This window comes from Sycon ciliatum, chromosome 12 (assembly GCF_964019385.1).
Source record: "Sycon ciliatum chromosome 12, ocSycCili1.1, whole genome shotgun sequence".
Lineage (NCBI taxonomy): Eukaryota > Metazoa > Porifera > Calcarea > Leucosolenida > Sycettidae > Sycon > Sycon ciliatum.
The window spans coordinates 25,127,122-25,150,606 of record NC_088654.1 but is presented as its reverse complement, the minus strand read 5'-3'; the positions used below and the strand labels follow the sequence as shown (position 1 = coordinate 25,150,606).

Here is a 23,485-nt window from a genome sequence, read left to right as displayed (position 1 = left end):
GGTAAGTGAACCAGAAAGAAGAAAACAAACAACAAGACCTCCGCCGGGATCGTGGAGGAAAGATGATGCTTGTCAGTACGGAAAGTACATGAACTTACTGGACTTACTGAATGAAAGCCGCGCAAAGCTGTACGTGTAGTTCAAAAAGGACACCAGTACAGTCAGTATAGTATGTGCACGCGAAGCCAGCCAGGGTTCACAGGTACATGTACTAGAAATCACACCTTCCCGAGAAAAAAACGGGGTCCGTGCACTGTACAGGTGTCGTGAGTGTACGACATAGTCACAGCATCACTTTTACAGACTGCGCGAGCTAGTATGCAGTGCCGTTTATGCATCGCAGTTTCCTGCGAGTCGCTGTGATTTTTGAGTCGCACTCGATCGATTTTGAATCGCAAACTGCGATGCGATACCGGATAAATTCATCCCTGCAGTATAGAACAGTGCTGGCAACAGAAATCCTCTTGGGATTTCAACACAGAAGTGTGATGAATGTAGAAAGGAAAAACGCTCTCTCTCTCTCTCTCTCTCTCTCTCTCTCTCTCTCTCTCTCTCTCTCTCTCTCTCTCTCTCTCTCTCTCTCTCTCTCTCTCTCTCTCTCTCTCTCTCTCTCTCTCTCTCTCTCTCTCTCTCTCTCTCTCTCTCACTCACTCACTCACTCCTTTCTTCCCGGTTGCCGTGCTTGTGACTTTTTTCCCCTGCTGCCGTGCTCATATTAGTTATCTAACTACAGCTGTATCTTCTTCTTGGTTCTGTTTGTCCGCTTATTATTATATATTTATCTTTTCTCTTATTATCAGTGGGACCATTGTCATTAGGTTTAGGCCGGTTTTGGAAATCCACTTTAAATAAAGCCAAACAACAACAACAACAAAAGGACATACGGGTATGGATACGAGTTAAGAATAACTGTCCACCACTGTAACTAAGTACTATAATACCAGGGGCGTCGGAAGGTATTTTAGTGTGGTACGGTCAGCCATCTGAAGTACAATTTACTTGCGGGGGATCCCCGGAGAGTGGTGGCGGAGCCGAAAAATTTGGAAATTTATAGTCCAGATCAGTGTATTTTATTGATTCACGGGGTGACTGGGGCAAAAAGTGGTGGGGTCAATACCGTGGTGATTGTACCGTGTCCGACGCCCCTGAACACAGTCAGAAAGTGCAACAAATAGGCACAAAGCTGATAGAGTACTGAGGCATTCGACGACCTGACACCTAGCTCCAACACATCTCCGAAGCACGAGCCAATATCTGAGTTTCAACACAGACGTGTGATAAGTTTAATTTTGTCGAGAGTGAGTGGTGCCCAATAATGAATAACAAACATAGTAGGTATACTTACATGCCGCTGGTGTTGTGAACATGTCAAGAAACTTTGGCCGCCCATCTTTTCCAAGTGTGTTTTGTGTAGCACAGTAGGAATTACTATAGGTAGCATCGGCCTCATTTGGTGAGAACGTAACAGGACTTTTTTGAGCACAAACAGGCACTACAGTCAAGTTTGACTTGGCTATGTTGGAAACTGATGACCGCGTGAAATAGCAGCAGAACTTAGAGAAGCGATAGTTTCCTGCATTCTGCAAGATGTTGACAACCACCTTTGTTGCTGATACCGTAACTATGGAAGCGGTTGGTGCTGGTGGAACTGCACAGAAATCAATTCATAAAGAATAATGAGAAGAACATTCCAGGATGAAATGGTATGATATAGGGGTCAAACGAGTATATCGAATACTTGAACTCATTCTTCCAAGACAACATTTAACTCTTGGAAGCACTTCTCACAGCGATATAAAAGCACTGAGCTTTCACAAGTCGTAATATGTGCACTTTCCTGTTTTGTGCAGTACCGATCGGATAAACGGAAGTACTCGATGTACATGCACACAGTAGTGCATGGTATGCTTCGAGTACTATTGCGAAATGAGTACTCGCTCTTTTCACATTTTCCAGTGTTCAATATTATATACTCATTTCGACCCCAATGAAAAGGTTTTCGAAGATGCCAAACCGCCATCCCAAGATCCCTTGCTGCCAGCGGCCATCCACGACAAATGGAATTCATTGATAATGCAGCAGGGAAAAATAAAGCGAAGTAAAGGGAATATTTATGTGATCTGGTATAACCCTCTCTTTTACTTCAATGTAAAGACCAGCATCGGTGCCAAGTTCCTACACCTTATTGAGAAGCATTTTGAATGCGGATTTGCCTTCAACAAAATATTCAACACGCGAATGGTGTTTGGGCTCTTTCCCCTTCAGTGAAGACTGTATTATTATTTAATGAGGGAGAGGTGAGCGCAACCAAGATAAGCAGGAGCTGAAAGTCTCTGCTGTGAAGGACTTTGGCGAATGTTCATGCATGCCGATGACGATACTGGCAAGACCATTGGACAATACGGTCAAACCACGATTCAAGGACGCAAAGCAACATTCCACACAACTTGCGTGGCTCAAAAGATGCGAAGATCAAGAAAAGGGGAAGCTATGCGAACAAGAAGCATGCAAAATCGAACGCCTCAGTAGAACAGCACTTTTCTTCGACTATGACACTTTTTTTGTTCATTTTTTTCAGTTGCAAGTTTATTGTTAGCACACGCATTCGTTATCGCTCTCGCTTTCATTGTTAAAATTCACACTTGTAAATTTCACAGCTGTTGTCCTTAGTGTCATTTCTCAAACTTAGATTTTCTATAATAGTTCAATTTTGTTTCAGTGTCCTTTAGTACAACGACGATTCCTGATGAGTGTTGTACGAAAACTTGTTTGAATCCTTATTTTCTCTACACTAGTTCTTCATATTTTCATCGTTTTATTTCACATTGTCTCCACCGTTTTACATTGCATGAATACAGTGTACACAAATGTCGATTCAGCTTGTCTTATTGATTGCGGTTATAAAATTATTGTCTCCTCGCCGTTTGTTTTAAAATAGATATAGTTACCGGCAAAATATGTCAGTACGGCACTGCTGAGACTGCAATACAAAAAGAAAAGATAATAGATATAGGTACTGGCATAATGTGTCAGTACGGTGCTGCTGCGACTGCAGTACAACTCTGCAGAGACTGAGAATACACCCAGATCATTGCGTTACCTTACGCAAGTCCGACTTTTGCCTTCTCCGTAAACTTAACTTGGCAACCTGATCGTGTAAGGACACAATCGTGAAACCGATGTGAGGAAACGGGGGACTGCTGCTGATCTGAGGCTTGTGGTGTTACTGTGCGTTCCGACGAGCTTGCCGGTGTAATATGTATAGGATATTGACCAAGACGAGGTCTATATGGGAAATATAGGCCGAGTAAAAGACCGAGGTCCGCCGAGGTCTTTTACGAGGCCTATATTTCCCATATAGACCTCGTCTTGGTCAATATCCTATTTATCACGATTCCTTTGCCATAACCCCAAAATTTGAACGTTTAGGAGCAATTTTAACCTTTTTAGTATAGCATTTGTACTATAGTGTACATAGGATGTTGCCTATTTTGGGTACAAGGCTGTAAGAACAACAGGGTTCAGCATCTGCAGCACAGTGGCTGGGTGGTATAAGGAGTTGCTTGAGGTTCATACTGTTGTGAGTTCGAATCCTGCTTGTTCTCTTCCTTTGTCTTCTTTCTTTCAATTTTTCTTTTTGAAGTGGAGAGAAAAATACTAAGTCCCTCCAAAGTCGAAAGATTACAATGCCTAAGTGGTCGATACAAGCGGTCGATATAAGCGGTCGATATTGCGGCGATATGGGTAATATAGGACCAGTCAAGGATCACGAGAATTAGTGGAGGTCGATATAGAAGAGTGATAAGTATATTTATAATAGGAACGTACTATACTCACTATCCGTATTTCCCGCTCCTTCACCATAGTAATGAGAGCCACTCATGCACAGGTGATGGCGGAGTGGCGGCAGGCGATGCGATGATGCTGTCAGGACACTGTGACGGGGTGGCGGTAGGTCAGGGATGGTCGAGGATTGCGCTGGCAACTTCGCGACGGGTGGTGGCACTGCAAAGCGGGGTGGTGGAGACATACGCTGCAGAGGCGAGTGGGTTGCTACTTGGTAAGGATGCAGAGTCGTGGCTCCGGCATCTGCTCCGCAGGGAGACACAAACTCACGGACGTGCTGGCGGTTGCGCAGCAGAACTCGACACCCATCCGTCACTCCTACCTGACGGCCATACTGATCCACGACCATCCACGGCCGAGTTGGATCGCAATATCCGTCTTGGACGATAACCTTGGCCCCAGGCTTCAACTTGGGAAGAGACTGCACTCCACGGCGTGAATCATGCTGATCCGCCATGGCAGCCTTTGCTTTCAACTGATGGTCTGGGTTGACAATGTGGGGTGTGATTGCTGTTGGCACGCTGGTACGTGTGGTGTGTGTAAACATGGCGGCGCTCGGAGACGTTCCCAGCATCCGGTGACGCGAGTTGTGGATATCAAACAGGACCGGATTGAGGCGTCTCTGGAATGGAAGATGGAGCTTGAGAGCTGATAACCGCTCCCTGAACACCCGATGTAACCTCTCAACCATTCCATTGGAGCGTGGGTACCTGGGGCTGGACTTGATGTAGTGGACTCCGAGACGGGCTGAGGAAAGTTGACATCTGCTCCGATGCGAACTGCGGGCCATTGTCAGAGACGAGTGTTGATGGAAGACCGAACATAGAAAAGATGTCATCCAGCTCGTCCATAACAGCAGAAGAAGTAGGTGTGCGTAGATGTCGCAGAATGGGGAAACGAGAGCCATAATCGATAATGGATAAGAGGGGTGTTACCATCGATAGTGACGAGGTCCACAGCCAGTTTCTGCCACATGCCTTCGACTTCAGACGGAATCAGCTCCTGTGAGTTGTTGGTACGGCAACGCCAAATGTTGTGAACCCTCTGGTTCTCTTTAGTATCAGGAACGAACGACCCCACATGGCACGAGGACAACTATTTATTCTCAACAGTATATTTCACTTCCATCGACTAATAACAATGAACAATGAATGAAATGACTCTGCAACTCGCACGGATTGTCCACCAGATATCCACAGCTAGGGATGTGGGGAAGCATGTTGTAACGTGTTTCTTCGATCTCAGTAAAGCCTTTGATCGTGTATGGCATCAAGGCTTGCTGAAAAAGCTGAGCCACTATGGTGTCGACGGCAAGGCTCACAATTGGCTCGAAGCCTACTTGACAGGATGCAGACAGCGGGTGCAGGTTGAAGGCACAACATCCGCCTTCATACCAATACCAGCAGGAGTGCCCCAGGGCTCGGTCCTGGGACCACTTCTGTTCCTGGCGTACACCATTGACCTGCCCACTGCCTGTGAAAATGCTACAACCTCGTGTAGCCAGTTCGCGGACGACACCGCACTAATTGCCATTGCAGGCAGCTACATTGAGTGTGAGGCTGCGCTACATAGAAGCGTCGATGCCGCAGCAGAATGGCTAGAGCGCTGGCACCTGCTAGTCAATAAAACGAAAACCGTCATCCTCCCGTTCTACCATGCTAACCGACCCCCACCACGACTACCCGAAATAAAACTTGGCCAAACCCTATTAGAAACAGTAACACAACATCGTCACCTCGGCATCATCTTTCAGTACGACCTAAGATGGTCAGCCCACCTTGACTTTGTGCTGAAGAAAGCCGTAAAATCTTTTAATATTCTCTTTAGGCTCAAATCAACTCTACACACTAAATCACTCTCTCTCATTTACAAAACGCATATCCTGCCTATAATTGAATATGCATGCATTGCTGTCACCCCGCTCTCAATCGCAGCCCTTGACCGTCTTGAGCGAATCCAGCACAAGGCGGCCAGAATCTGCCTCCGTCTCCCCCTTTACACTCCTCTGGATCATTCAACACTGCTCCATCGGCTCAAATGGCCGACAATGTTCTCTCGCCGCAAAGTGAAGCTCACCCTTCTTGCTCACTCCATAAAATACCAAAATGCCCCACAACACATACGCTTGCTCAACACCCCCGCTCAAGTTACGGCCCAGTACAGCCTTCGACACGCACGCACTTGGCACCCCCACCCGCCAGAACCGATCGCTGTAAAGACTCCCCACTGTACAAGTCCCTAGAATACTACAATGCCCTCCCTGCTAGCATTCGTGACGTCTCCTCCCGACCTGCTTTCAAACAAGAAATCTGCTCACTGCTGATTAACTCAATCTGCTCCTGCAGCGCTCACCCTCTCCCATACTTGTAAAGTTCAAAGTGATGTAAATCACTTTCCAACTGTTTAACCCACAATCTCACCTTCTCATCAATTTATCTCTTATTGGCGATGGTGCCATCGTGAGAATAAAGAATTCAAAGAGACTAACACTAAAACCACCAGGTAGTTATAGCGTGAAAATGACAGCGTATAATTTATGAGAAAAGCATACACATGCAACATACAACTACAGCGCACCCAGCAAATCGCACATAGTGCCTGTAGCGTATACCACGTCGTAAACATCAGCGGTACGGTGGAGTCGGGATACAACTGCATTGAAGCGAACACAATGTCACAAGCGAGAAGGCCTTTCACTCTCGAGAACTTGTGGTTTCACAACATTCTCCCCACCAAAGGGCTTCTCACCGCCGTACAACAACTCACAAGTCTAAAAACGACCGGGGCTCTGACTACACGCCCAGAACGAGTCATCCGCTGCTGTGGCGGTGGCCAAGGTGGAATATTACGAGTGCTCACCATTTCTGCCAACTGAGCAATGATCTGCGGACTTGCGCACTTCAGATCAAGCTCTAACGTTGGCTTCACGAGAGCACATTCCGGAATGACTGCGGAGCTATCCAGGATCGTGATGGCGAACTTGTCCATCCGCTGTTGGGTTGATTCCGCACCGAACGTCTTCACCTCAACATTCTCAACTCCAACGTGCTCTGCATCGATTGCGGACACCAATGCTGCAGTCACAAATGACGCCTTGGCACCCGAGTCCGGCAACACGCGAAGCTTGCCGCTGTGGGATGTCACACACGGCACGGTCACTGGACCACTGCCTCGTGGGGCGGACGCTGGACCAGATAACATACATCCGATCTCAGTGTTCCACACATACTCGCCGCTCACTTCTTCTGTGCTAACCAGTATCACCTTTCTCATTTCCTCAGCTTCTACGCCTTGCGCTTCTACGTATTGCGCTTCTACGCCTTGTGCCTCTACGTCTTGCTCCTCTACGTCTTGTGCCTCTACGTCTTGTGCCTCTATGTCTTGCGCCTCTACATCTTGCGCCTCTACGTCTTGCGCCTCTACGCCTTGCGCCTCTACGCCTTGCGCCTCTACGCCTTGCACCTGTACGTTTTGCGCCTCTACGTCTTGCGCCTCTACGTCTTGCGCCTCTACGTATTGCGCCTCTACGTCTTGCGCCTCTACGTCTTGCGCCTCTACGTCTTGCGCCTCTACGTCTTGCGCCTCTACGTCTTGCGCCTCTACGTCTTGCGCCTCTACGTCTTGCGCCTCTACGTCTTGCGCCTCTACGTCCTTCGGCCGAGACTCCAGCTGCTTCTGAGCGTCTCCGACCGATGTTGCCATGCACTGCACTTGGATCTGATCCTCCCACTGGCTTCGAATACTCCTCTGACCGCTGCTTGTCTGTAAGCAAAGTCTTCCACACATTGTCCGGCGTCCTTTCGCGTGTGGCAAGCAAATTTCGCTTTGCTCCCTCATATGTACTGCTGGCGATGCGCTCGTTCATCTTCTTCAAGTTCTTGAGCTTTTCGTCAAACTCTGGGCGGAGAGCACCCTCTTGCCGTCTAGCACTGCGCTCTTCAAACTCCTCGCACTGTCGGAGCCTCTTCTCCACGTATTCTCTCAACCTATCGCCTTTAAATCCATAACGAATTCCGCTAGCGATAAAGCTGGCTTCAATGATCCATAGTTCCTGTGTCATGCTCGCTTCGTATCCTGGCGTGGTCGCCAAATGTTGTGAACCCTCTGGTTCTCTTAAGTATCAGGAACGAACGACCCCACACGGCATGAGGACAACTATTTATTCTCAACAGTATATTTCACTTCCATCGACTAATAACAATGAACAATGAATGAAATGACTAACACTAAAACCACCAGGTAGTTATAGCGTGAAAATGACAGCGTATAATTTATGAGAAAAGCATACACATACAACATACAACTACAGCGCACCCAGCAAATCGCACATAGCGCCTGTAGCGTATAATAATAATAATAATAATAAAACAGGTCGCGTAATGAAGCAGCATAACGATAGATGTGCAAAGTCATGATGCCTGGTCCGCTTCTGTCCTGGGTTCACTACCCCGTGCGTTGCAGCCGCGAGCAAAACCAGCTCAGGCTGAGAGTTCCCTCCATGATTGCTTGTCCAAAGCGCGCATTCTGAGCCCACTCAGATCAGTCATGGTCTTCAGTGGCATGTCTCTGGCAGCTGTGCTTGCCTTGACTGCCGTGGCCAGGTTCGATTTCGGGCGTCCACGCACACCGGTGACATCTCGACGGAAGTAGTTGTCCATTGCCTGCTGTGGCGGGGCATCTGAGGGCATCCTCAGAACATGACCCAACATCCGGAAACGGCGGACAGCAACGGTGTGCGAAAGTGGCTGTGTGTGTGCTCTGGAATATAGGTCTTTGTTGGAGATGATGGCGGGATACCTAATTCCGAACAAGTTCCGTAGTTGACGTCTATGGAAGGCGTTCAGCTTGTAGCGTATACCACGTCGTAAACATCAGCGGTACGGCGGAGTCGGGATACAACTGCATTGAAGCGAACACAATGTCACAAGCGAGAAGGCCTTTCACTCTCGAGAACTTGTGGTTTTACAACACCAACACACTGAACAACGCTCGACATAGAGGTTTGCATCTTTTGTCAATCCAGGCCACCAGACACGCTGTCGCAAAGCATCATGGAATGCATCTTGACCCGGATGACTTTCATGTGCTAGTGCCATGACAGCCGAGCACAATCCCTCTGGGATTAAAAATCGGGCGGAGAACAAGACGATACCATCGACTACGGTCAGCTTGTCCCGGACCAGATAAGATGGTTGTTCGCTGGGGCACAGATCCTGCCATGACGTCAACACCCGCCGCCTAATATTTGACAGAGTGGCGTCCTCCTCTGTCACATGGCGAATTTCATCAGTGCTCACTGGCGCGGCTTCCAGGACTAGACTGACGTACAAATGAAGTGATTGAGACTCTGCTGGCGTGCCTTCAGAGTCGGGCAGCGGTGCCCTGGACAATGTGTCAGTGCAGGACAACTGCTTGGCTGGAACATGCTTGAGTGTGTAGTCGAATGACATCAGGGAGACTAGCCACCGTTGCAACCTCGGGGGAACATCGTCGAATGGCTTCTTCACACTTGGGAGCTGAGGCTTGTGGTCGGTGAAGACTTCAATATGACGGCCAAGGACATATTGGCGGAACCATGTGAGAGCAAAGACAATGCCCAGCATCTCTCTTTCCAATTGTGAGTAGCGTGTCTTGGTAGCGTGTCTTGGTGTCTGTCAAAGTTCTGCTGGTGCACGTCACAGGAACCCACTGGCCGGAGGAGCTCCGTTGCCACAAGATAGCGCCTAAACCAAATGGGGAAGCATCACAACTGACTGCCGTTGGAGCGTCCAATGATGATTGAAGTAGGCGAGCGTGTGCAAAGATCTAGCGACGGTCTGCTTCACCTTGTTGAATGCTGCTAACAATTCATCATCGATTGTAAACGATTCACATTTGAGCAGGGTCCGCAGCGGTTCTGTAGCACCGGTCAATTGAGGGATGAACTTCCCAAGGTAAGTTACTATACCCAGGAAACGCTGTACGCCTGCCGCTGACTTCGGTTCGGCCATGTTCTGAGTGACGCCAAGCTTGTCCGTGTCTGCCTGATTGCCGGCCTCAGTCAGGATGTAGCCGAGGTACTTCACCTGGTCGGATGCGACATTTTGTCTTTGTTGACTGTCAGATTAGCAGCCTCCAGTTGAGACAGAACTGCAGCTAATCTCTCATCGGGCACCTTGCGATTGCGGGCAAACACCAGGATGTCATCTATGTACACAATCACACCCGGTAAACCAGACAGAATGTCAGAGACTACTCACTGAAATATTTTACATGAGACACCAAATGGCAGACGCTTGAATCTGAAGAGGCCACAATGGTCCGTAAAAGTAGTGAGGGGTCGGGACTCTTCACTGAGCAGTAGCTGATGAAATCCTGACTCTGCATCTAACACGGAGAACATGTCTGCCCCCGCAAGCTCGGCCATGATCTCATCAACAGTGGGAAGAGAATGACGCTCTCGAATGATCGACTTATTGAGTTCTCTATAATCCACACACAGACCTAAGCTACCATTTGACTTACGCACTGGGACGATGGGTGATACCCAGGCTGTGGCTTGCTTGACTGGCTCAATAATATCGGCCTTGACTAGGCGTTGGAATTCTTGCTCAATGTCCACCTTTGCGCTGAACGGTGGTTGGCGGGCGGGCTGGGCAACTGGACGGGCTTCAGGGTTGACCGTGATGGACACTGGTGCAGTGTCCACCAGACGTGCCGTGTCAACCAAGTGCGAGGCCATCAGGAGTTGAAGTTGTGAAATAACGTCCTGGCCAAACAACACTTACCGCGTGCCGCTGGGAACAGAACACGGCAGGAGCACTGCATCGTCTGATCTCCGACTGCAGTGTTTACATCCGCCATACCCAGTGTGTTCATTTCTCCGCCGTTATACGCCTTCAAAATGCGGTTACTCGGACGAGATGGTTGTACGACGTCATTCGTCAGGATAGTCCGGGTCGCACCTGTAGCCATCAAGCCTTCGCATGGTTGTCCATTGACAATCAGTGTGATTGCGTAGCTTCTTCGTGCTGCTCGGTCGCTGCATGCGTAAATCGAATCATACACCACACTGGCAGCCTCACTGTGGACATCAGCATCCTCCACTGCATTGGCTCCATTGGGTGTCTTACTGGATTGGCACACTGCGCTGAAGTGTCCCACCTTCCCACAGTCGTGTCAGCGGACGGGTGAAGCTGGACAAAATTGTTTTCCCCGAGCATGAGATCGTCCACAATATTTGCACTGACCAGAACTGCAACTGGGCCCTTTCTTGCAAAATGGATGCCTGGTGTGATCGTCAACGACTGCAGCTACTGCGCCATGTGCTGGTGGCGGGGTATTATCCATGTACAGTTTGCAGTCTGCTTGTGACGACTCCAAGAGTGGCGTGGTATTATCCATGTACAGTTTGCAGTCTGCTTGTAACGACTCCAAGGCTATAGCCTTGGAAATCGCATCAGCGAGCATCAGCTTTGAATCCTTCAGCAATTCCTGTCGGATTTCGCCTGTAGCCAAACAGCTAGGTTGATGACTGCCGTCGTAAGCGTAGCAGAGACAGCCCCAACAGAACTCTGCGAGGAATATAATGCTATGTCGTCCGCAAACTGGATGCTGGGTACAGGGTGCAGGACGGAGGGGACGTGGAAAATAGAACAGGACCTAGCACAGATCCTTGTGGTACACCACACGTGCAGGGAGTGGCCTGACTCGTGGTTGGCCCAATGCAGACCATCTGCTCACGCGCAGTTGGGTAGCTGGCAAACCAGATGAGGGCCGATCCGGACACACCGACGTCAAACAGATCGACAATGAGCTGTGCGTGGCGGACTTTGTCGAATGATTTGGACATGTCCAACGGTCTGGTCACATTTCCCCTGTCCTTGGCAGCGAAGAGACTGTCAGTGAAAAGGCAGAGGGCATCCTCAGTGCAATGGTGCTGACGGTAGGCAAATTGGGTAGTAGGGAGGCACTGGTTCGTTCGAAGGTGGCGGACAAGTTGGCGTTGGACGATCTTCTCAAGTAGTTTAGAGATAATGGGGAGTAAAGAAACAGGTCGATAATTATTGGGGAGAGATGTCCATGCATGTTTGACATCACACAGTATCACATAAACACATGCTGTGGTAAAGGTCTATGATCCCCGAAATCTAATGTTCAGACTGAGTGTACCAAGAAGCACAAAACTGCAGTCCAGGTACCTGCTAGGAAACTTTCTGCTACTGATATATGAAAAATAATAGGCAATGTACATGTACCAGGTGGTTGAAAAACTATAAGCCCAGTCTCTAGTAGAATCCCAGTCTCTAATATAAGCTCGGGGTCTGGACTGGTTGAAAACATATAAGCGCAGGGCTTATAATGGAGAAAATACAGTATGTGTGTGTGTGTGTGTGTGTGTGTGTGTGTGTATGTGTGTGCGTGTGTGCATGCATGTGTGCAAATGACTCGTGTGCATGGGTGTGCATATGTGTGCGCGTGTGTACTTGAAGGTGTGCAGGAGTGCCAGTAAACTAGTTTTTTTTACTGTGGTGTTGATTTCTGGCTATACCCGTGACCTATCATTTCTTGTTGGTCTGTGCTGACTTCACAGTCAGGACTTACATTCTTGTGTGGTGGTAGCTTTCACCGGAGAAGTATATGGGCCAATACCACCAGTTGAGATTGCTGCTACCTCAATGCTGTATGTATAACCTGGGTCCAAGCCGGATATGTTAGCTTTCTCTGACAGGGTCACATTGAACATGGTTACGACCATTCCTTCATCTGTATATTTCACACTGTAACCCAGTAATTCCCCGTTCAGAAGCAGATGATCAACTGGTGTCCAGGAAATAGAGATAGATGTAGGTTTTTCTAATCCGATGGTCAGTGCTCCCGGGGGATCATCTGGAGCTGCAGAACATAATTATAGTATAGCAGTAAAAACAGTACATAGCAACCTGGTAAAACAGGGATATATACCCGCAGGGCCGGATATGCGTGCAATGATGGCCAACCCTAAATTGGTACCCGAACGGTGTCTACATTGTGTGGAGTTGAACCAGCAAGTTCCCTAAACGACCTTTTAAAGCGACATTATTCAGTCTTCATAAGAAGAAAAGAGGACCAAAGAGCTGCAAGTTATGCTTTAATATCCACTGACATCACCAGTTACTTTACAATCAGATCATGTGATAACACTGCACGATACTTGACAAAGGTACACTTAACTGGCGCTCAGCTCAAGCAAGCGGTTTTTATGAAAGGAAGATGCAATATGATAACGAATAATGTTGTCTTCAAAGTGTTTGTGGAGCAATGCAAACATGAACAAGCAGTGGTGGAGAAGAAAAAATATGCAATAGTCGTCAAGGAGTGTCCAGAAATGTTTCTTAGTTTTTTCGGCTGCTACCGTTCGCGTCTCGTATACACCATGGCATTCGAACCACGATCAAAATACAGTCGAACTCTACCCTTATAACAGTAACATGTCGTGGTTTGTCTCCACCCAAGTCTAGTGTTCAGTATTCTCTGGTAAAGCTCCCCACAGATTATATGAAACTTGAATACAGATCCTACCTCCAGGCACAACATCAGTACAAGAAGTAGCAGTATGGCAGGCAAGGGGTAATTCCACCTGTACGTGATATCGGTTTAATAACGGCAAAAACTCAGTCCCACATACTATGAAGGTTGTACCAGGGCCTTTCCCACTAAGAAAAGTTCTACCATCTTGATAGAAATACATAGGGCTATAGCTGGTTTAGCTATAGCTGGAGCTTGAGACCACAATCGGCACCCCACAGGGCGACTGCCTATCTCCAGTTCTTTTTGTCATTTACTGGGAATCAGCGCTACGTGATCTCAAGGCCACGTTACCTCCCAGGCTGCCAGCTGATGAACTCTTGCCTGGGGAAGTTATCTATGCTGATGATATGGGTTTTCTGAGCAGCTCACGGACATGGTTGGATAGTATCAGCCCAAGCATAACTGAGGTCCTCAGAGAATGGCATCTCAAAGTGAACGAAGAGAAAACTGAGCAAAAAACACTACGCAGAGAAGGGGATCGTCTAGCGGAAGTCTGGAGAAAGACACGTAAGCTTGGGTCACTTCTGGGTGATGAACAAGACGTGATCAGAAGGAAGCAGCTCACAACAGCTGCTTTCAGGTCACTCTTTGCTGTGTGGTGTTGACGAGAGCTTATCAGTGAGAAGATGCGCCAGAGGCTCTATCAGGCGTTTGTCATACCAGTACTGACCTACACTGACGGCGGAACATGGGGCTTGAAGGTGGCTTTGGAGCAGAGTCTCGATTCCTTCCACCGTCAGCAACTGCGATCACTACTTGGCATTAGTTGGCGTCAGAAGATGACGAATGTCTCTTTGTACGCCAGGTGCAAAGCTGAGCAAATCACCAACATTCTCAAGCGTCTGCGGTGGCAACTCTTTGGTCACATTCTCCGCTTGCCAGAGGACACCCCAGCATCATTGGCAATGGCGGCGTATTTCACGCACGATGAGAAGACCTGGCGAGGACGCCCACGTGTCACAATTGTCACGAAGCTGTCGGAAGACCTGGCGAAAACGGATAATGGAAGGCTTGTGTCGCTTGGTGACTTGCAGCGCCTCCGGATCCTGGCAAGGGACCGTGCAGGGTGGAGAGGACTCTGTGCCGTCGTATGTTTCTCTTGACTGGATTACACAGAACGGATATATATGGGCCGCAACCAGCGACATTTTTCAAATTTTGTTTTCCTCCAGCAAACAATTCTTGGGACCTTACTTGACCTCTTGAAGGTGGTACAGGGCAGAAAAGTGGTCTAAAAGTGGTCTAAAAGTGCCCCAAACACCGCTTTCAAAATATGTACTTTGAAATAAAAAAGAACAGTTTTCGCACAGTCTGACACAAAGAGACAAACTTAGTGGCTTTTGTGGCGGACCACAATACAACGGAACTAAAGATGTTGACACAGACTTGAGCATGTCAACGACATCAGTTCTAAGGCATGGACCAAGTTCTTCCTCGAAAGCACCACGATGCTCTGGGCGGCGTTGCACTTGCATACTCTTTCGATTCTGGCAGTGACACTATTGATCGTCGCCTGCGCTTCCGAGACTGCGTCAGACGACTCATGAGAGCTGAACGGCAAGTAACGTCGTAAGGCAGTTCGCCGCCTAATGTACTCGCCCACAACTTGTGCCTCTTCGCTACTGGAGACGACGGGGATGATTCAGCTTCGCTGTCGACATCAACATCACTGATATCCCAACAAATTGTCAGCGTCGCTCCGCAGACCCGCTGCCACGGACTTGCTGACACCTGACCAAACCTGGGCCATGCACAGCGATCACCTGGCCCTGTGAGCTGCTCTAGTGTCACTAGATACGAACATTGTCAGTCTTTGCTCGCCAGCTACTTGAACTAGACCACCAAACAAGTGTTTGAACAAAATTAATTTGAGAAAATGATCGCCACATCATGAATGAAGCGCAGAGTGAACACGCTCGAAAAAAGCATTTCTTTTCATTTCGTCATTTCTCAACTTTTTTACGAAACCCCAAAGACATGTTTTAGCTGATCGGGGCCCATATGATGTCATTTGATTTATGGTTTTGGCAGAGCATTCTATTTCCGGCATATGCGAATATGTAGGTTGCCATTGTTCGGGTGACATTGCCGCGGAAATGCATATAATAATAATAATAATAATATACAGTATTTTCCGGGGTATAAGCCGCACCGGGGTATAAGCCGCACCCCCCTTTTTGAGGCAAAATATTAACTAAAAGTTGGTATTCGGAGTATAAGCCGCACCCACAAACCAAGATTTTTCACACTCATTCACAAATGGCCTTTCTACAAATTTATTATGGTTATGGAGCTAAATGCCATGTTAGATCAGATTATGAAGTGTTAGTGCACCACAGGTTGCTGCAGAGATGTTGGTGTATTGCTGTGTTGACTACAGATCACTCCATGTCATCTGCACTATCTTCAGTCTCGCTGCCACTGATGTTGATCAAAGCTACCTCTGCAGCGATGCCGTCGCCGTCTTCATCGCTGCCGGAGTCTGAATCATTGTGGTCCTCAAAGATCATGTCATCTTCAGTGCCGTCCAGTGCATTTGAAATTGAGCACTTTTTGAATGACTTGGCGACCATTGTAGTTGGGATGGTCTTCCATGACTCATCCACCCATTTGCATACTTTGGAAATTGATGGCTTCTTCATACGGCCTGTTGGTGTAAACTCATGGTTCCCACCAATGATCCAGTCTGTCCAGTGCTGCCTGATGTGGCACTTGAATGGCTTGTTGAGGCACACATCAAGTGGCTGAAGCTGGGATGTCAGACCACCAGGGATAACAGCAAGGTCGGTCCTTGTTTCACGAGCACGTCTTTTGAAGTTCTCTACTAGATGTGCACGAAACGAGTCAAAGACAAGGCAGCTTCGAACAGGGGTGCTCCCACGGCCACCTTGGCTTGCACACCAAACCTTATCCAGCCACATATGCATTCCAGCTTCATCCATCCAGCCTTTGGGGTGAACGTGGACAATGACATCAGGCGGCACTGCATCCTTTGGCATAGTATTTCGCTTGAAAATGACAAATGGCCGTAACTTTGTCCCATCGGCAAGGCATGCTAAAGCCACAGTAAAGTGCTCTCGTTCGTGCCCTGTCGTTTTGATGTGAATAGCCTTCGCTCCGATTTTGTCGATAGTGCGGGACAAGGGCATGTCGTAGTTCAGAGGTGTTTCATCCATATTGCCAATCTGATCTAGCGGATACTTGTTCTGTTCTCTCAACCTGATGACGTTGCGCTGAAAGGACAGAATCTTCTCCTCAAACTCGTCCGGCAGTCGCTGGCACAGGTGAGTCTTCGCCCGGATAACAAGGCTATGTCGCTTCATGAAACGATAGCACCAACTAACAGTTGCGTTGAAATTTACGGCGTTCATCTCCTTTGCGAAGACTTTCGCTTTTAGGCGAATCATTGTGCCACTCAATCCAATCCTATCTTCTCGATTTTTCTCGATCCATTCGAAAACCTTACGCTCAAGTTCATTCCATCGTGGCTCGGGTCCAGCATGTAGCGATTTGGACGCGACTTTCTTCTTCGACAGCTCGACTTTCTGTTTCCGCCACCTACGAACCATCGACTCATCGATGTCGAAGTGTCTCGCGCAGGCCCGATTTCCATGCGCTTCGGTGAAGAGCACAGCGTGTATCTTCCCCTTCACGGTGTATGTTGTCCGCCGCGGCATGGTCAACTCCAGGACACCATCGAAGTACCGGCAAGAATAGCTAAAGAAAAAAATAATCTGAACGACTGAAAGACGAATTGAAATGTTTGGAAACAAACATTCGTTCCGTTACAGCTATGTACCAGGCCAGGGAGTACCCTGTTCACAACAGGGAAAGATTCCAGCCGACACTATTTATACACAAAAAGTAGTATTATCGTATCGCTGTATACTAGGATGTGTGGAAACCGGCACTTGGAGTACGCAAAATAGAGTCCCCGTATACGCGTACCGTATGGTGTAGCCCGCGCACTAAAACTAGTAAAAGTGCTGGGATAGCAACACAGGCGCGAAGCTGAGTCGAATGACATGTCACATGACGTCAGCATGCATACTGATGTATGCTAAGCATTCATTCGCGCAAGCATATTCGGTGTATAAGCGGCCGCAGGGGCGATTTTGGTCCGATTTTTAGCGAAAAAAAGTGCGGCTTATACCCCGGAAAATACGGTAGCTGGTTTTTAAAGACAGTTGAGTGCTAGCAAATTTGGAGCTAGAGCTTTCTCTGCTGCCTTGACACTTCACTAGAAATGTTTTAAGATGCACATTATTTCCAACGTGACGCGCAAGTCCACGTCAAATTTGGCGTAAAACTCCAAATTTTGACGTGAGCTGCAGGACAATCTCGTCGTTTTTCCACACGCGAGTCAAATAATGCGAGCTGAACTTTCGTGCCTCGTCAGAAATAACGTGCATCTTAACCTCTCTACTGAGTCAGGACTGCCACCTGGAAAACACCAGAAGTCCATCAAGCTAATTGACTTGGTAGGCCTACAAGAAAGAACCATTCGTTGCTCAATGAACAATGGTATGCAAAATTCACCTATCACATAATATGACAGATATTGTGAGTACCTGCTGGTTTGGTGCGAACATCAGTTTCTGTGGCACTAGCTCCAGTGTTGCCAGCTGTATTGTTCGCATACGCTTTCAGATCGTACGAAGCATCTTCCTCAGTTCTAGTCAACGACACAGTTTTGGTTTTGCTGCAAACAGTTTTGGTCGTACTTCCCGGTTGTGGCGTTCTTGACACATCTTGTAGGGTAAAATTACAGCAGTACCTGCTGATTGAGAATTGTCCCTTAAGTTCATTGAAAATCACCGATATCGAAGTTGTTGATGTTGTTACACTGAATGTCGGAGCAGGTGGTACTGAGATAGGACAGTGAAGAACAACAAGGAAAGCTCGTCAATAAACGTGGCAAGTGAGTGCCGTATTTTCCAGAGTATCAGCCGCTATTAAAACACTCATCATTCACTTACAATTTTGGCTTGTAGAGACTTGCAACGAACTTCTGTGTTTGCTCGTACCACCAGATGACTCAGCCGTGACCGATACATTGTACGTTGTATTAAAGGTTAAACCTGTTACCGAGATCTGTGTGCTGTTGGTATTGGCAGAGGTCACAAAGCTTCCATTCAGGTACTGGCATTTAACATGGTAACCAATAAGCAATCCATTCAGTTTGAATGGGTCAACAGCAGTCCAGCTGAGGTTCACTGACATTGCTGTTTGGGTTACCCAAGTGAAATTGCTAGGCGCCACACTTGGAGCTGTTCATAACAAGTAGACAGAAATTATGATAGTATAGTAGATCAAGTTGTATGATGTACATCTACACAGACGGGTTTACAAGAGGTGTGAATTTAACCCTTTGACTGCTGCGGATACTGATGCCAGGGCGTTAAGGATCAGAGAAAACGGGTTCTTTTTTTACTAAGAACATGCTACATGTAAAAGGCTGTAGCTCAGGCATTCACATTCTCCATATTTCATGCTCTTTGGCTTCCTGGAAAGCTACTACAACCAGGAAAATGATGAGCTGACGCACAAGTCTTCACATGGCAGGAGACAAGATTTTGAAGTAAGCGAATTTGTCCCAAAGTCGCGTTTGCGCAAATCAAAAGAAAGTTTTCTTTCAGCCGCCATTTGACTCTCCTCGGTTGTATCGAGATCAAATGTTTTTTGAACATTCCCGCGGGTCTATTGCTCGAAGCAGTCTTGGCACCACGTTGAAAAAGCACAGAAAGAAGGAAATCAAGCACCCACTCACTGCCCAATAGCCGTTGGGTTCGTGTGGATATGCTTGTCCATTGAGCACCATAAATCAACAAATATTGATCCGATCGCAAGCTGAGAGCTTTCGCATCACCCTACAATATTTCGATTGGGAATTGGTAAGAATTAACCCTTTACCGTTTTAAAAGGTATTTGTTCCACAAAAGCCGACCGTCAATACAGAGCATCAGCAAATCGAATTTTCGAGTGAAATTCGAGAATTGTCACGAAAAGCACACAATCAGTCGAAACTACAATTGTAGGGCTTTGTTTGACTGGAAAATGCCTGCAAACAGAAAATAATTTTCGAATTCTCCTCGTGTCATGTACACGGCGCACTATGAGTACCTATACTTGCGCATGTAGCTACTAGCTCTTACTACTAAAGACTAGTGTAATAAAAAAGTGCACAAGGCACAGTCCAACCGGACTTCTTGATGCTTTCCTCTCTCTCTCTCTCTCTCTCTCTCTCTCTCTCTCTCTCTCTCTCTCTCTCTCTCTCTCTCTCTCTCTCTCTCTCTCTCTCTCTCTCTCTCGAACTGTGAAGAGTTTTGTCTAGTGTGCTTTTTGCTTCATTTCAAGTATCCTCAGGAAACATGGCCTTGTCACCAACTACCAGCCCCGGTATGCCTCCTGCTCCCAGTAGCGATGCTGGCGTTGCCGCTCAGCATCTGCGTTTATGGTGAGTTCCCCGCAGGGAGAAGGCAGCTCAAAGTGTGCCAAATATTTGAGGTTCGACCTCACCATGGATCTCATTCTGCTGAGGCAGTGTAGGGCCCACCCTCAGCTATTCATTCGCGAATCTCCTGATATGCAAGGGATAGCGGAGGAGCTCGGCCGAGATCCGCCTTTTCAAGGGGTCTCCAAGAGAGATCCTATCGCCAATAGCCTGAATCGGATGAAGCGTCCGCCGCTTCGCGTCATCCTCAACGGCAATGAGAAACAACAGCAACTGCGTTCGGTCCAGGTGACCTTTAGCAAACTCAAGGAGGAGAAGCAAATCCAACCAATCGACTTGCTCTGCAACAAACACAGCCATTGCACGTCTCAAAATCTCCAGTCCTGAACTGCATGTTCAAGCTAAAAAAACCTCGATGCGAATATACTGGACTGCACTGCATGCTGGACCTCTTGTTCATTCGAATTTTCGCACTGATTTTCTTTTTGCCATTCGAAATCGAAAATTCGATTTGCTGATGCTCCGTATTGTTCATGCCGTAACATTTTTATTTTTCACTTTTATTAAGTACAACATAGGGTGATTCTGAAAGTAAAAAACCCCAGGAATGCGATGCAACAACTTTCAAGTCCAGATTCCACTATTTAGCACTAATAATTATTTGGATTTATTGCCGATCGGGCAAACTGTTGCAATATGCAGTGTCAGTATTGTCCCAAGTGTTGCAAATATCGACTAGTCGATATTTGCAACACTTGGGACAATACTGACACTGCTGTGACTGGTAACACTCCTGCATTCCCGACCCAGAGAACGAACCTGGTATCCACTTACCTGAGGGAGCCACTCCAGTGCAAGAATTTGATTTATTGCATATTGCAACAGTTTGCCCGATCGGCAATAAATCCAAATAATTATTAGTGCTAAATGTCACTCTCGCTGGCGCTGCTTTCACTCGCCATGTCATCGTCGCTGTCGTCGTCAGAATAAATATTTTCAACAGGATCGTCTGGCTCCACAAACTCATCTTCGCTGGATGAGGCGGCGACAGGGTCTTCAGGAAGGGTCTCCAGAAGCGAAAGAGCTGGCTCCATGTCCATGGCTTGCACAGCAGGGCAGACAGTCGCGAGGCCAGCTCAAGCAAAAGTCGAAAACATCTGCAGGCAATACCAAAAGTCGCAGGGTACGCACTTTTCCCAAAGAGCATTTTTCAAGTTGAGACTTCCACGATTTTTAAATAATTATTGCATCACACAAAAAATTGTTGGCACCCTCTGCGCATACATCTTGGCTACCAGTAGGGAAAATCCCACCTCTCTGCGGTGAACCAGTCCAGCGCTGTGCACATAGAAGTCATCGATCGCGAGCGGTCGAAATTTGTCCGTACAAACGGTAATGGGTTAACCCTTTAAGAGCCGCCCCATACTTGAATGCGTCGTAAACGACGCATTCAAATGCAAAACTTCAAAAGATCGTAACTCAGTCCAATCTCGCTCAAATCCAGTGATCGAAATATCCAGGGCAAAGAGAAAACTGTCACCTCTCGGGAGAAACAATCCGCGAAGCACTGCGAGCCACGGTTCCTGAGATAAATCACTTGTAAGTTGAGCCGCGATCGCGGCAATTTCAAAAGCGCGCAGTGCGACTTTAGTATTGAGAATTTTGAGACTTTTCGCCACGCTGGTTTACTCGAATTTGCACGGGTTTCACTGTTGATATTGTCAAGAGTACACAGCGAAAAAATTGGAACTCCACGATCGAGTAAAATGAAATATCTGGAGCGGGACGCATTTGGGGCATTTTTCGTACTGTCGCTGCGATCTAGCGCTGGCTAGACGGTGTGCTGGCTATCATGATCGACCACATTCTCTTCCTCTCGCGGAGACCTTTCCAGGAAGCCCTAGATTGCGAGGATTGAGTGAGTAGAACTGAAGCTATGATCCAAGGAACACGAAAAAATGCAGAATTTTGAAAATTTCCTGTGGCTCTTAAAGGGTTAACGGGCATATGAACATATGCATGCCCTGTTAATTCTCATCAATTGAGAGGTTCCGGAGTACGATTTTTTCGTGCCAAAATCCGTAGAGGCACTACGGATTTTTTATACGCCGTTTTCGAGCTGTGAAATGTTCCGGAGTACGGAACTTACTAGTATGTGTTTGCCGTCATTGCCTAGGTTACGATTGCAAACACGTCACATTCCCGTGCTATGCCTTTTTATTTTGAAAATTTGTTCCGAAATCAAAACTTCCCGCGGAAAATCGATGTTTCTCGTACCAAATTTGTACTCGAAAAATCTTTCTGCACCCGATGACGCAAAATCTCCATACAAAACATGGTTCGTATGAAAGCCAGTCCACACGGATTCTCCGTGCCGAAAAATTGTATGAAGAACGCCTTGAAAAAATTCGTAGAGCCCACACGGGTTTTGGCACGGAAAACCGTACCCCGGAACCTCTCTAATACCCGATGTACACTTATCACGTAATACTGTTGTGTAATGATATGGGCTCAGCAATGCAAAGGTTAACGTGATGCAGTGATGATGCAATGACCAACAGAATGCAGTATACACCCCGTCTCATCATACAGATCCTGAGTTGCCATTCACGCATGCAAGAATGGCTACAATGTAAAACCCAGTGAACAAAAAGCTCTCAACACACTTATAATTATAGTGGGAGTCCCAAAAAGCTGTTGCTGTCTTTCAGGGAACCTAAGTTGATGTTAGTTGATGTAGGCAGGCAGGCATAGTGGGATGGTCTAAGACCATGATTGAGAAACAGAGGGTACCAGGTTCAAGTCCTGCTTGGAAGCGGAAGGAATTTTTCCAACCGTGCTGCGACCCACAGTTAATTGGGAACTCGTGGCCTGGCACGAGGGTAACATGGATGCAGCTAATGGGATTTCGATCTTTGACCATTTGGTGGTGGGTCTGATCTACTCACCTCCAACCGTTTAGGCGCTGTATCTGCGCCTTTGATCCTAGAGTTGATGTAGGCAGGCAGGCATAGTGGGATGGTCTAAGACCATGATTGAGAAACAGAGGGTACCAGGTTCAAGTCCTGCTTGGAAGCGGAAGGAATTTTTCCAACCGTGCTGCGACCCACAGTTAATTGGGAACTCGTGGCCTGGCACGAGGGTAGCATGGATGCAGCTAATGGGATTTCGATCTTTGACCATTTGGTGGTGGGTCTGATCTACTCACCTCCCACCGTTTAGGCGCTGTATCTGCGCCTTTGATCCTAGAGGGTGGTGGTGTTCCCACGGCGGATGCGGAAAACTCGGCTTCCAGCCGAGTCTCACGCGAACCGTGAAATTTATCTATATTTATTTTTTTAGTTGATGTTTGAACCAACACAACTTGAGTGAAAACCTACCTTCCAGGACCCATGTGGACAAGCCTTCAATCGGCTTGCCTCAAGGCGATGATTGCTGGGGGACCTTAGGACTTTCGGGATACTATCACTCGAGGATTTTAAAGGAAGTGTACAAAGCTGAGGAGAGCATGTCAAGTGCCTTGGCAACAGGCCAGTATGCAGCACTCCATACTGCAGCATTATTGTACTTCAACTCTCCTGATTTCCCCAGAACACAGCTGCAGGATTTGCTAGTCTGCTCTCTGCATATTCTGAA

General features: G+C 47.5%; 2 protein-coding genes across 2 annotated transcripts in view; both read right to left on the bottom strand.

Moving 5' to 3' along the window:
- The window catches only part of LOC135827823 (receptor-type tyrosine-protein phosphatase delta-like), a 362,685-nt gene that overhangs the window by 47,781 nt on the left and 291,419 nt on the right, over positions 1-23,485 (bottom strand). The window lies entirely within an intron of this gene.
- LOC135827826 (mucin-2-like) overlaps positions 1-23,485 on the bottom strand; it is a 324,797-nt gene that overhangs the window by 202,230 nt on the left and 99,082 nt on the right. The window contains exons 12-15 of the mRNA XM_065340254.1: positions 18,375-18,665; positions 17,967-18,263; positions 12,430-12,720; positions 1,346-1,648 (exon numbers count right to left, since the gene is read on the bottom strand). Coding sequence (XP_065196326.1) covers positions 1,346-1,648; positions 12,430-12,720; positions 17,967-18,263; positions 18,375-18,665 — 1,182 coding nt within the window. The remainder of the gene's footprint in view (positions 1-1,345; positions 1,649-12,429; positions 12,721-17,966; positions 18,264-18,374; positions 18,666-23,485) is intronic.